General features: G+C 46.7%; 1 protein-coding gene and 1 long non-coding RNA gene across 12 annotated transcripts in view; one reads left to right on the top strand and one right to left on the bottom strand.

Annotated features, from left to right (window-relative positions):
• Window positions 1-5,895, bottom strand: part of ZMYND8 (zinc finger MYND-type containing 8) — a 130,313-nt gene extending 124,418 nt beyond the window's left edge. For 2 of the 11 annotated variants that reach the window (XM_049868768.1, XM_049868770.1), the window contains exon 1: window positions 4,926-5,894. In XM_049868768.1, coding sequence (XP_049724725.1) covers window positions 4,926-4,939 — 14 coding nt within the window. In that variant the 5' untranslated portion in view covers window positions 4,940-5,894. The other 9 variants (XM_049868769.1, XM_049868771.1, XM_049868775.1 and 6 more) reach the window with 7 other exon arrangements.
• A 1,621-nt stretch (window positions 5,896-7,516) lies between these two features.
• LOC126067561 (uncharacterized) lies at window positions 7,517-9,805 on the top strand. Its single transcript, XR_007515434.1, has 2 exons — window positions 7,517-7,594; window positions 9,648-9,805. It is a non-coding gene; the product is annotated as an uncharacterized LOC126067561 (long non-coding RNA).
• The last annotated feature ends 3,179 nt before the right edge of the window (window positions 9,806-12,984 follow it).

The raw sequence follows: 12,984 nt of genomic DNA, 5'->3' as shown, positions 1-12,984 counted from the left end.
ATGCTTCCATAAATCTGCAATTAATTTAAAAAAAAAATGGGGGGGGAGGGAATGGTTAGCAGAGCAGCTTTATATAAGCACTCACCTAAAACAGGCAGAGCCATCGGTAGCTAAGCTATTTATGCAGGATTCTTAAAATGGCGTCTGGCAACACTGCCTCATTCCTGTATTGAAGCTAAAATGGTAGCAGTTTGTTCAATAGCTCTGGCTGTTGTTTGAGCAGCCCTGCTAGTTTCAAAGCCACCTTCCTAAATATCAGAACTAGGAAGAAGCTCAGTCAAAGGACACCAACAACCCAACGTTTAGAAGGTTTAAAAAAAAAAACTGCAATGACGGGGAGTTTGTGAAGTCACAGGTTCCTAAGGAAAGCCCTTTCCCTTTTAGATCCTGAGCCTTCAACATGAGGCTCTGTGAGGAGGCCCCCAAGGCCCCTGAATCAGGTGAGTGAAAGGTTAGGAATCAGGCAGCCCTGTGGCATAAACGGCAGATGGACAGGTGTCTGTGCAAACACAAAATGTTAAGGAAGAACGGGCTGGGGTGGGGAGGAAGCCCAGTCCCCTTTCTTGGGATTTTAGAAACCAGCTTTGCGTCCATCCCGAAAGTGCTTCAAGGACAGCAGGCATCTGAAAAGCCAAGCTAAGGGCTGCACCTGGCTCTCAGTCCAAACTAAAAAGGCTTGTTTATATGTCTGAGAACGGCCACCAAACACCCAGCCCTCCAAAGCCGCCAGTCCTAAGACAGTTAACACCAAGGGAGGACAATCCGAGTCTGCAGAGGAGAAACACAAGGAAAACACTCATTTAACCAATGCACAGGATACTCACAAATTAGATTTCTGTCCACCCCAACAGGGCCCTGAGAAGGAACAAAGGGGTTTTGCAAAACTCACTTTCCGGGCCCGAACTAAGAGCCTAAGAGTGGATAATATCATTTATGTTAAGGAGAACACAGGTCTGAGGACTGGCCTCAGGACTTTTCTGCCGGCATGAGTGGAGAGTTTCAAGGTGACTGCTTTTTTAGCTCCAGGGGTGAAAGGAGGGCATGGTGCCCACCGCTGTGCCAGAGCCAGGACGGGATCCTGGCGTCGCGCCGGCCGGTAGGTAGGTAATCTTGATGGGGACAGACAGCCTGGCAGCGCTGCTAGCTGCAGAGGCTGACATGGCTCCTGCAGGCTTGTTTGTCTGGAAGGAAAGTGGGGAGGAGGGGGAAGGGCAATTGCAGCCTTAGCAACCTGAAGCCAAGGGTGAATCCTCACTGGGTGTTGTATTTTATGGGCAACCAAAGGGATTCTAAACATATTCCCTTAATAAATCTCCGCTGGGGGAGACCGAAGGCACCTTTGCATTTTTTTTTTTTTTAATTCCCACGGTCAACCAGAGGCAAAACTGGATCTAGGGTTCCTATGCTGACAAATGATTGCTGCCTCTCCCCCAGGAGAGAAGAGGAAAGAAGGCAAGAGAAACAAAGACAGCACACAAGTAAAGTGGCTGGACTTTAAAAACCTACCTTTGCCTTCAGGGTTTTCTGGGTTATTGTCATCCCGCTTTTTAAAAAATGATTTATTTTCCCCCTCTCCTCTTTAAGAACTGAAGCAGTTTCCCCACTGTTCTCCAAGGGAAAGAAAGGGGGAATGTCTTGTTTAAAAGAAAAACGGGATACAAGAGAGAAGAGAGAAAAAAAAGCTATTGTTTTCATCCCTAATTTATAATCCAAGAGGCTCCATTGTTTTTCTCTTTCTGACTCAAATCTTTGAACTGTTAATTATAAAAGTAACTGGACTTGGCTCCAGTGGGCTATGTTCATGCTCAGCAATTAGAAAAACTCTGCAGAAAGTTTACTGAGTGATTATATATAATTAATTCCTAGTTACAGACTGAACGCTGACCATTTTCTGGAGCTAATAAGAGCAATTGCTTCCCCTCCCCCACGTGAACGCCACTTAATTTCCCAAAGCAGAAAAGTGAATCCATCCAGGAGGGTCTTGAAGGAGAAAAAAAAAAAGAGAGAGAGGAATCAAAAGCTCCAGTGTGTCTGCGTTTGTTCCTTGCAGCTGTGCATCCTCTTTGGGGACTGAGGAGGCAGAAGGGAAAGAAAGAAAAACAGCCCAGCATTGTTCCTCCGTCTGCAACTTACAAACGTGGCGGAGAGACCATTCTACCTGGATGTAAAAAGGAAAGGGGAGGGGTGCCCTAGGAATCAGGGAGACTCTCTTGAGTTTGGATCTGCTTTTCCTAAAAGGAACAAAGACGGTAGAAACTTCCAGAAGGCCCATTCTCAGTTCAGCCACTGCAATTGTCAATCTTTAACCTTTCCTCCAAGTCTATTGGTTCAAAAGCTAGAGAGAGGAACCCCATTGGGCTGCTCTCTGGGAGCCGGCCTTGCTGCCCCTACCTAGCCCTGCTGCAATGCAGACATTTTTTTTTTTTTCCCCCTTTAGTGCAAATGGAAAACAATGCTACTTTGAAGGCAATTAACATTTTTTTTTTTTTTTACAGACTCATACTTGGTGGTAGCCACAGTACCAGAGGAAAGTGGCTAGCTTGGTCCAGGGCTGAGAACTTGCTGGGACCCTGGACTTCTGAAAACAAATCTTTGCTTTCCAAACCTGTGGGAGCCATTTTAATGCAAGCTTTTAGAGGACAAATGCCTTGTCCTTAAGTTGCCTTCCAGCCCAACAATATTACGCAAACGTTGAAGGCACCAAACCAGAAGTCTTGTGATTAGATATTGCTTCTAAGGAGGCCACAAGAACCTCGATACATAATTTCCATTTACAGAAGATAAGAACAAAGGAAAAAAGCTAAGTGTCTCAACTTACTTGTACGGGGGTCTGTTCAATTTCAAGTATTGAACATCATGAACTGCCTGCATTTTTATTTCAAGAAGCTGGCCTGCCTCACACAGTCTTTTCTCAGCTTAGAATTTGGTACATTTCTCCTTATTTCCAACTGGTGCTAAAAGGTGGGCTGGTGGACACTAACTTAAAAGAAAAGGAGTATTGTCTCCATAAAGTTGGTGTAACACAGCAACTAAATATATTTCCAGCATTTACAGTCACACTGGATTGGTGGCCAAGCTGGAAATTTTATGGAGTGAGCTTCTAGGGAAATTCTGAAGATAACGCTAAACAAGAGTCTACTTTTTTCACTCTAAGTTCTAGCTACAGCATTAAGCAATGAGGAGAAATGTGAAAAGTGAGAAATAATAAGTAAAGCCAAGCTTGCATACTGATGTGTGGGTCAGGCTTGGCAAAGGGCCGGAGTCTAAGGAGAGTCCTGAATCAAACTGAGTTTGGTCCTGGGGGGCATTTCTGCACTACACGTAAGTATCCTAAAACCTAAGTACTGACACCACCACCTCCAACTCCTGCCCCACCAATGTTTAGGGCTCTGTGACTATAAGAACAAACACATTTATTTACATTTCACAAGCAGATCACCTACCCACAGTTCTCATATCCAAACAACCCCAATTAAAGGTCTAGAATCAAGTCACAATGAACTGAACATTTCTCCCCTGGCTAAGGGTAAACAGGAAGTGTAATCTTCAGTCCTATCTGTAGGTTATCTGGAAAAACAGTGGATTCAAACAGTCACCTAAAATCCAAGACACTATTAATAAAAAGTCCTCATTTTGTTCGTGGGAATAAAGCCCCCAGTTGCTGGAGCCAAGGCCCCCTGATTGCAAGCAGACCCCCAATGTTTCCAAAACTCTTTATCCATGGTCACAGAGGAAATGGATTGCTTTACTTACCCAACAAATGTTCAAGCAACCGTCTCATTTTTCCACAGTTAGGAAGAAGAGAACAGGCTGGCAGATTTGGGACTTGATCAAAAAGGAAATTTTTTTAAACAGTTACATGGTATTATTAAACACACACACACACACACAACACAACAACTGAATATGGAATGCTGTCATGAGCCACAGACATGATTTTATTTCCTCTGCACTCTGTCACAGGGGAGGGCAGAGGATGATACAATGTAAAAAAAAAAAAAAAGGGAAAGGAAAAATGAATACAAGGACAAAAGATACATTAGTTCATTGAAAACCATGCAAGAGTAGAAAGCCAAGGGATTCAAAAAGAGTCCTCACAGATTTATTGCAGGATGTTGTCCAACACCCCACCACCACCACCACTCCCCCATCCCTACTCCAAAAACTTCCTCCAACGCCTAGAAAACACTTTAAGAAACATTTGCTGGCTGTAGGCTGGCTTGCAGAAGAACACTCTGAACTAACCTAAGTCAGGAAAAAAGGCTGAACAAGGTAGTTTCAAGGGAAGAAGCCCTGAATGAAAAGACCATACTGCAGACACCACCACCCACCTAGGCCCCAGGAGGGCTCCCATCTCGCCTTAGCATGCTCTGCTGAGGGTTTGGTTCTTTTAAAAACACACATCCTGGCTTGTCAGAACTTCAGTCAAGCCTTCCCAGAACCTCTTTGGAGAGGTAAACTTGCCTGCTTTGCTGTCTGCCATGAGCTCCCCTTGGAGGGAAGCCTGCTTGCTTACCTTCCATATTCTTCCCCCAGCAGGCATGTGACACAAGAGACAATAATACAGGGAGAGAAACTGCTGAGAGAGAGAAAGAGAGAGAAGAGGGGGGAAAAAAGCTTCTTTTTTGACATACCAGGATCTAGCTTCAAACTATTCCCAAAACACCTTGCCCTAGTGAAAGGCAAGGTGTGCCAGGCCCTTGCCAGTTTGCAAAATCAAGCTATGGCTAATGGCTACTGAGCCATGTGACCCAAGGCAACATTAAAAAAAAAAAAAAAAAAAATCTCTCTAAACAGTTCCAAGTTAACCTAAGTGCTCAGGGGGGAGTGTGGCACGGCCAGCCACAGAGAAATCACACTGCTCGCCCACAATTCGGATGTCTCAGAGGGAGGGGGAAAAAAGATGGTTAAAAAGTCGAGCTTACCTCTGTGGATGCATTGTTAACACTGTGTAATGTCAATACTTATAAAACATGGAGGACAGGCTCCTAGTTCTCACACAGAAAAAGGGTTTGGCACTTCGGCTTGATGATCTGGCCGCCTAATAAAAGCTCATCCCCGATTGGCTGCCCGGGCAAATCGGAGTGTAAAGCCGCCCCGGATTGGCTGAAACACTTCCTGAGCGATTATCTTTGTGAGGCTCTGGTGAGCAAGAGCCATCCTGTGCATAGAAAAAGACAGGCTAAGCTAGGCCTTTTGCAGCAAGAAAAACTTGGGAAAGGGGCCCCCAGACGCACTTCTCCCACACCCTGGCTAGATTTCCCGGCACGGGCAAGCCAGTGCAGCCAGCCTGACCTGCTCCAGCAAAGCCTGAGGCCCGGATGCCACTGGAAAGAGAGTTTTTGGGGTGAGCTGAAGGGCTCATCCTCACCTGCCTCCACAGAAACGGCCCTTTTCTGGGAGGAAGGCTGGTCTTTTTCTAGAACAATGCAGCAGAATGGTTCTCCAAGGGGGAAGCTGAGGAGGGGGGAGCTCCAGGAAACAACCCAAGGGGGCAAGAAAGCAAGGCTTGAGGCAGGCCTCTGAGGAGCTGAGGGAAAACAGACAGGCAAACCCCAAGAAATCATTAAAAAGCAGCCATGGCTTCTCAGAGGAAAGAGGATTCTGCTGGTGAGAGAAGGAAGGGAAGAGAGTGGTCAAGTTTGCACAGTCATGGTCAAAACGCCTCCTGGAAAAGCAGGCCAGAGAGCCATTTTCCCGGCGGGGAATCTAACATCTCACCCCCTCAGCCAGTACAAAAAGGAAAACCAAAATGGGTTCCTGCCTCCCTGCCAAGCTGCCAAGAGGGGGCCGCCTCTCAGTCCTTACCCTAAGAAAAGCCAAACGCGCTCCTAGCAGGCCACATGCCTAGTCTACAAACTTCCCTTCCCCTCCCGGCCCCCTCCCCCACCGCTGAGGCCTGCTAAACCTGTCAGTTAAACAAAAATCTGACTTCCGTATTAGTCTGCGATGCCTTCAGCTTCCTGCCTATTAACCCTCTCTCAGACTCTGGGCCTGGCTGGGAAAAACTAGGCCCTGAGATAGCAGAGAAGGCCTGTGGAAAAATACCAGCTGCAGCTCTCCCGGCAGATGCAGAAAGAGAGAGAGAGAGTGGTGTCTCTTGCCTTTGCTTCCCAAGGAGGCGTGTACCTTCTGAATCCAGGGCACAGGCAGTGCCTCTCGGTCTGAGAAGCCATTTAAATCCACAGGGAGAAAGAGAGATGTCAAACTCAGCGAGGGAACAAGAAACCCCATTATACATCAGGCCTACACCCTCAGGTTCGCCCTTTCTGGCACAATCACCCCTGTATGTATGTTCTTGGGGAACTGAGCCCACGGTGGGCAGCCAAATCCCATGAGCTTTATAAGGATTCTTGCTTCAATTTATTTCCACAGAGAACGGCTTCTTTTCGTCCCCTAAGGCAGATGGAACAGCTATTTCACACACGGCCCCACACTTGGCAGCCCCCCCATCTCTGGCACTGCTCCCCAGTAAAATATTAACTACTTTCTCAGAGCTGCTTATAACTCTACCGATTTCAATAGTATTAGAAGGTCTTTGGCAGTTTCCTCCCTAAAGCTCCCTTTGTAGTTAGGCTGTAGCCTGAGAAAGAAAAGGCAAATCCAAAAGGACCTTAAAATGTCCACCCTATCTTTCCTCTTTTTTTTTTTTTTTTTAACGACAAGGTGCTTAACTAACAAGATTTTTTAAAACAGGAAGCTGGAACAACAGAGGTGACGCAGCCATATGCCACGAGGTAAAGCTACAGAGCAAAAAAGTCTCCTCTGTCCTAAAATTAGCACCTGTGGGCTTCCTAGCCCCACACTGTTCCCACAAAGAAAGAGAACAGCTCATCTCTTGTTCTCCCTGTTGCCCCCCACCCCCGACCCCATGGACAACAGAAGCTCACCGCATGCACATAAATTCTTGCTAGCTGGGAATTATATCCAGCAGACTTAGGGACATGCCAGGAATTGAAACACACAACCGCAGGGCAGGAACCAGGCTTTGTGAAAGGGGACAGGGTTTTGTTGGATTTTAGGCTGCAAAGACCAAGATGCAGGGAGGGACAGCTCCACCAAGACCTGGCCTGACAAAGGTCTAGCACTCCAGACAACAGGCCAGGCCTCACCACAAGGCGGGGAGCCTACTCTTCCTGGGGATGGGCACGTGCATAAAGAAATCAAATGGGGGGAGTGCTGAGAGGCGGAGGCCAGAGCTAATGAGCCTGTGCTCTCTCCTGTGTGGGCATACCACCACCATCCCATATTGGATACTGTTTGTCTCTGCGGGCGCTGCTTGTGGGGGAAGGTACAGGACTGTGAGATCGTGGCAGATTTTGTGTGCAACTCCACGGCCCTATCAGGAAATGGAATACGCGGCTGGTGCCCGCGGTAGATTTTAACCCAGGGATTAAGCTTGTTGCCTAAGCAGCTGCAGCATCCTCCCCCTCCCTCCCTCCCTCTGATCACTTGATCACTTGAAATGTTTTCTGGGGCAAAGAGCAGGAAGCTGCTGGCTTATTCTGGCAGCCCTGCTCTGTTTGAGGAATGCTGCTGGCATCCGGGTAGGTCTGAGGTTATCTGGGAAACGGCAATTGGGACGGAGACAAAGGTATGGTGGCAGATGGAATCCTGGGAGGGATAGGATTGAAAAGGCAGCCTGAGGCAAGCCTCCTAAAGACCACTCCTGGGCTTGATGGAATGTGGCTGATAAACAGAAAAAAAAAAAAAGAAAACCAAATGTTAGGGGCCTCCACCTAGAGATCCATTCAGGGGCCCTTCTTAAACCCCTACTGCACTGAGTAATCCCCAGCAGGTACTGCATGCTTGCCCTGGGCCCAGCGCCTTGCTAAATCAGTGCTTTACAGAGATTGACTCATACCAGGTGATGAGGTAGGGACTATTGATCCTTAGAGATTAGGCCCAGAGAAGTGAAGTAAATTGCCCAAGGTCACACAGCAGGTGAGGGCCAGATTTCCAACTTAGTTTTGACTCTAGAGCCCTAAACCTTGCACTTTCTCTGCCCACCTCTAAAGAGAGAAACAAGATAAGCCAACCCAAGCACAGCAGGAACAACGAGGCTAAAATCCACAAACAGCAACTGCACCATCTAAGCTGTTTTGAATGTGTTTTAAGTGCTGGAAAACACCTTTACAATAGACTGATTCGAACCCTCTCAGTACAGACTGAGATCCAGAGAGAGGTCCCTGGTCCCTACAAACCTCCAGGGAGATGTCAAGGGGTACACTTTGCCATCTCTAAAATTAGGCTTTTATAGTCCCTGAAATCACTGGCTCTCAACCAGGGGCAGTTTCACCCTCCAGGGGACATTTGGCAAAGTCTGGAGACATTTTTGACTGTCACAACTTAGGGGTTATGGGGGTACTGGCATCTAGTGGGTAGCGACCAGGGATGCTGCTACATCCTACAATGCACAGGACAGCCCACCATCACAAAGAATAATCCAGTCCCAAATACCCACCATGCAAAGGGTGAGAAACCTTGATTTAAATGAAACGGAAGGAAAAAAGTGCAACCATCGTGCCTCTGGGTAGAAAAGCCAGCACAGGCCTAAACAAGCAGGTTTTGTGGTGGTATTAATAAGCAATGAGCTAATAAAAATAGATTAAACCATGTCTCTCTTAATATTCCCGAGAGACACAGAGAATCAGGGGATAGAATCAGGCTGTAGGAAGCAGAGTGTCATGGCGATAAGCTGGTCTCTCAGGAGGGAAAGGGCTGGCCCCAGCTCCCTTCCCCGGCACCTTACTAGCTGAGGCCTGGCCTCCCGGAAATGGCTCTCTAGTCCCGCTGGCCTACAGCCAGGCAGCTAGCAGCAGGAGAGGCCTCAGCAAGCTGCATCCCGAGATAGCCTGTTTGCTGACTATGAAAATAAGCACACTGGGAGTTATCTGCCTCAAGCTCACAGCAGGCCTCCCTGCCCGTTAGGCGGGTAAGGACAGGACTGAGACAGGGAAGTGTTTTAAATATCTTGTTTTGTTTTGTTCCTTTTTGGCCGATTGAAACTGAGGCAAATTCAGCACAGGGCCCCCTTACAGCCACAGTGAGGCAATTAGCTACCTCGGAAGAAAGGTCTACTCCGGGAGAGTTTTTTTTTTTTTTTTAATTCTTTCTAGGAGGAGCTGCAGAGAAACCTTGGTGGCACAGTGGTTAAGTTCTCAACTGTGAACCTAAAGATTAGCAGTTCAAACCTACCAGCCGCTGCTTGGGAGAAAGATGTGACAGGCTGCTTCCGTAAAGATTACCGCCTTAGAAACGCTAAGGAAAACTCTACTCTGTCTATAGGGCCGCTAGGAATTGGGTCAATTCGATGGCAATGGGTTTGATTTTGGGTTTAGAAGGGACTGGTAGGTCATTATAAATCAGAATCCACTCGATGGCAATGGGTTTGGTTTGGGTTTAGTAGGGTTAAGCAAATGGCAGGATGAAGAAAAACAAAAACAGCTGGTGGAGAGGGCAGGGGTGGGTGGTGTGTGACCCATCGGGCAGGTGGCCACAACGTGGGTGGGGAGAGGAGAGGAGAGGTGATGGATGCAGGAACAAAATGAAAATGATTGGGGACCTCTCCCTGCTTTTTCTTCTTCTTTTTTTTTTTTCCTTCCTATCACTGATCATATTTATTTCCTGTTTCTGTCTCCCACTAGGCCAGTGGCTCTCAACCAGGGCAGTTTGGCACAATCCCTAGCCTGTCTGAAGACCTGTTTTTGTCATCACGGTGAGGGAGTGGGGGGACAGGTGCTATCAGCATACAGTGGACCAAGGATGCTGCTAAACATCATGGACAGCCCTCTACAACAAAGAACTTCAGAACCAGAAACCAAGCCTATTGCTGTCAAGTCGGTCCTGACTCACAGTGGCAGAGTAGAACTATTCCCATATACTTTTCAAGGCTACAATCTTTATGGGAGCAGGCTGCCACATCTTTCTCCTGCAGAGCAGCTGGGAAGTTCGAACCGCCAACCTGTCAGTTAGCAGCTGAGAGCTTAACCAGTGTACCACCAAGGCTCCTCAACAAAGAATTGGCTGATCCCACATGTTGGTAGTGGCAAAGTTGAGAAACCCTGCAGTAGACTAAGAATTTGAAGACCTTATCTGAATTCTTCACCAAGGAGTCCTCAGAGCCTAATACAGTGCCAGCATGTATTGTTAGTTTCTGTTCAGCCAGCTCTGACTCATGGCGACCCCATGTATAACAGAATAAAACGTTGCCTGGTCTTCTGCTGTGTTCATGATCACTGGTGTACTGGAGCCATTGTTGTGGCCGCTGTGTATTTTGAGTGCCTTCCATCGTAGGGGCTCATCTTCTAGCACTATATCAGACAATATTCTGTTGTGATTCATAAGGTTTTCATTGGCTAAATTTCAAAAGTAGGTCGCTAGACCTTTCTTCCTAGTTCACCTTAGTCTGGAAGTTCCACTAAAACCTATCTACTGTGGATGACTCTGCTGGTGTTTGAAATATATAGCTTCCAGCATCATACCCATTGCCATCAAGTCACTTCCAACTGCAAGCAACCCTATAGGACAGAGTAGAACTGCCCCATAGGGTTTCCAAAGCTGTAATCTTTACAGAAGCAGACTGCCAAATCTTTCTCCCAAGGAGTGGCTGGTAGGTTCAAACTGCCAGCCTTTCATTTGGGAGCTGAGCACTTAACCACTGTGCCACCAGGGCTCCCTCTCTAGTATTATTCAAAAAGTCAAAAACTAAACCCACTGCCATCGAGTTGGCTCCAACTCATGGCGACCCTATAGGACATAGTAGAACTGCCCCATAGGGTTTCCAAGAAGCGCCTCGTGGATTTGAACTGCCAACCCTTTTGGTTAGCAGCCGTAGCTCTTAACCACTATGCCACCAGGGTTTCCTCCAGCATCATAAACCCAAACCAAAGCCAATGCTGTCAAGTTAATTCCAACTTATAGTGACCCTACAGAACAGAGTAGAACTGCCCCATAGACTTTCCAAGGAGCACCTGGTGGATTCAAACTGCTGACCTTCAGGTTAGCAGCCGGCGCACCTAACCACTACACAACCAGGGTTTCCTCCAGCATCATAGCAACACACAAATCCCCAGAGTCTGACACACTGACAGGTGGTGGAAACTTGTATTACTGCTCAATTATACCTCCTCTCCCACCTGGAGGGCTGCAATAACCTCCTACCTGAGCCTTCTGCTTCTGCCCTCACAAATGCTTGTGCACAGACACACACAGTCCAATCTCCACAGGCAGCCAGAGAGCCTTGTAAAACCTAAGTCAGATCTTTTTCCTCCTCTGCTTAAAATCCATCAATAGCTCCCATCTCGCTCAGAGGAGAAGCTCAAATCCTCCCTGCAAGCGGAGTAAAAAAAAAAAAGCACAGGCCTCCTTAGAGAGTCAGTGCCCTCCTCCTGGATCTCTGACGTCATCTCTTCATCTGCTGTGGCTCACTCTGCTCAGACCACTGCGATTGTCCGTCTGTCTTTCCACCTGCCTTTCTCTCCTCCTTCAGGGCCTTGGCACTTGCTTTCCACTCTGCCCCCTCTTCTGTCAGTAAATCTCCCACTTCCCCAAACCCACCACACACATGCCATTTCCCTCTTCTGGGCCTTGGCATCTTCCTTCTGCTTCTCATCTGCCTGGGAGAAAGGGCTCCCACACCCAGCACCCGCATCTCCTCCCCCTGCGCCTTCTATGGGACACCTTCTCATCTGAGCCTTAACTCGACAGCTCGCCGTTTCTCGTACTTTTAACCTTTTTCCTTTCTTCCCCACATCAAGGGCCAGAAAGAACCCTGCAGTGGTTAAGCGTGTGACTGCTGGCTACAGACTGCCTGGGTTTGAATACCAGGTTTTCCACTTCCCAGCTGTGTACCTGGTTCAAGTTACTCAGTTCTCTGTGCCTTGAGTTTCTTGTCTGTACAACGGAAACAATAATAATACCAACTAGAAGCATTTGACAAATTAGTCCTATAAAGCACAGACTCAACACTCAGTCAAGCTGCCGTTACTATTTCCCTCTCTGCCCACTAAGTTAGGGCTTTTCTGTCTTAAAAAAAAGTATTTTCTGGGTCCTTTCAATTCAGTTTTCTTCTTTTACCATCGAACTTTCCAAAGGAGGGAAATAATAAATACTGATGGGTTTAGCTAACATGTTACCAGCACTTATACCATGCTAGGTACTGTTCTAAGTAATCCACATAAACGAACCCATCTAATCTCACAACAACTCTGTGAGGTGGGCACCATTATAATCATCAACCCATTTTACTGATAACAAAACTGAGATCTCCTCTGCCTCCCCACCCACCCGCTCCTAATCCCTTCCAATGAAATCAATCAATTGTTTACTCAGAAGTCACCAATGCCATTAGTAAGAGCCCGGTTAAATAAATATGGCCCAGCCATGCAATAGAATACTATGCAACCATGAAAAAGAATCTAGCAACTCTTATGCACTGATTGGAACAATCTCTAAAATGCATTATTGACTTGGAAAAAAAAAAGCAAGGACAATATGTGGAACATAGTGCCATTTGTTGTTATTTTTCTGTTTGTTGGTTGGTTATTTTCTTAATGTTTCCTTACTACAAGTGTACAGAGAATCCCAGGGAAGCAAACTTAAAAAACTGCTACCAATGGTTGCATCCAAGGGGTGCTGGGTAGCTAGGCGTCAGGTGGAAAGGAGACTTCCCTGTTATACTCTTCCATATCTTTTGAATTTCAACCACTCAGAATAAATATTGCCTCTTCAAAAATAAACAAATAAATATAATATTGGGGAAAAAATCATGGAAGACTGTGAAATGAGCGGAAAAAGATTACTGGGTATCCTGACTAGCCCGCCCATATTTTTAGCTGTGCTTTTCATTGTCTTTGAAGCTACCTTACAGCTTTGTAAATTGTACAAAAGTAATAGTACTGCAGATGATTCTTGTCTATGATGCAAATTTAGTCTTCTAGAAAGCAAATGATTACTGCCTTGAAGATATGGACAAGTTTCACC

Source organism: Elephas maximus, chromosome 25, assembly GCF_024166365.1.
Source record: "Elephas maximus indicus isolate mEleMax1 chromosome 25, mEleMax1 primary haplotype, whole genome shotgun sequence".
Lineage (NCBI taxonomy): Eukaryota > Metazoa > Chordata > Mammalia > Proboscidea > Elephantidae > Elephas > Elephas maximus.
The sequence above is the reverse complement of the archived record's forward strand: the minus strand, read 5'-3'. Positions and strand labels throughout refer to the sequence as shown.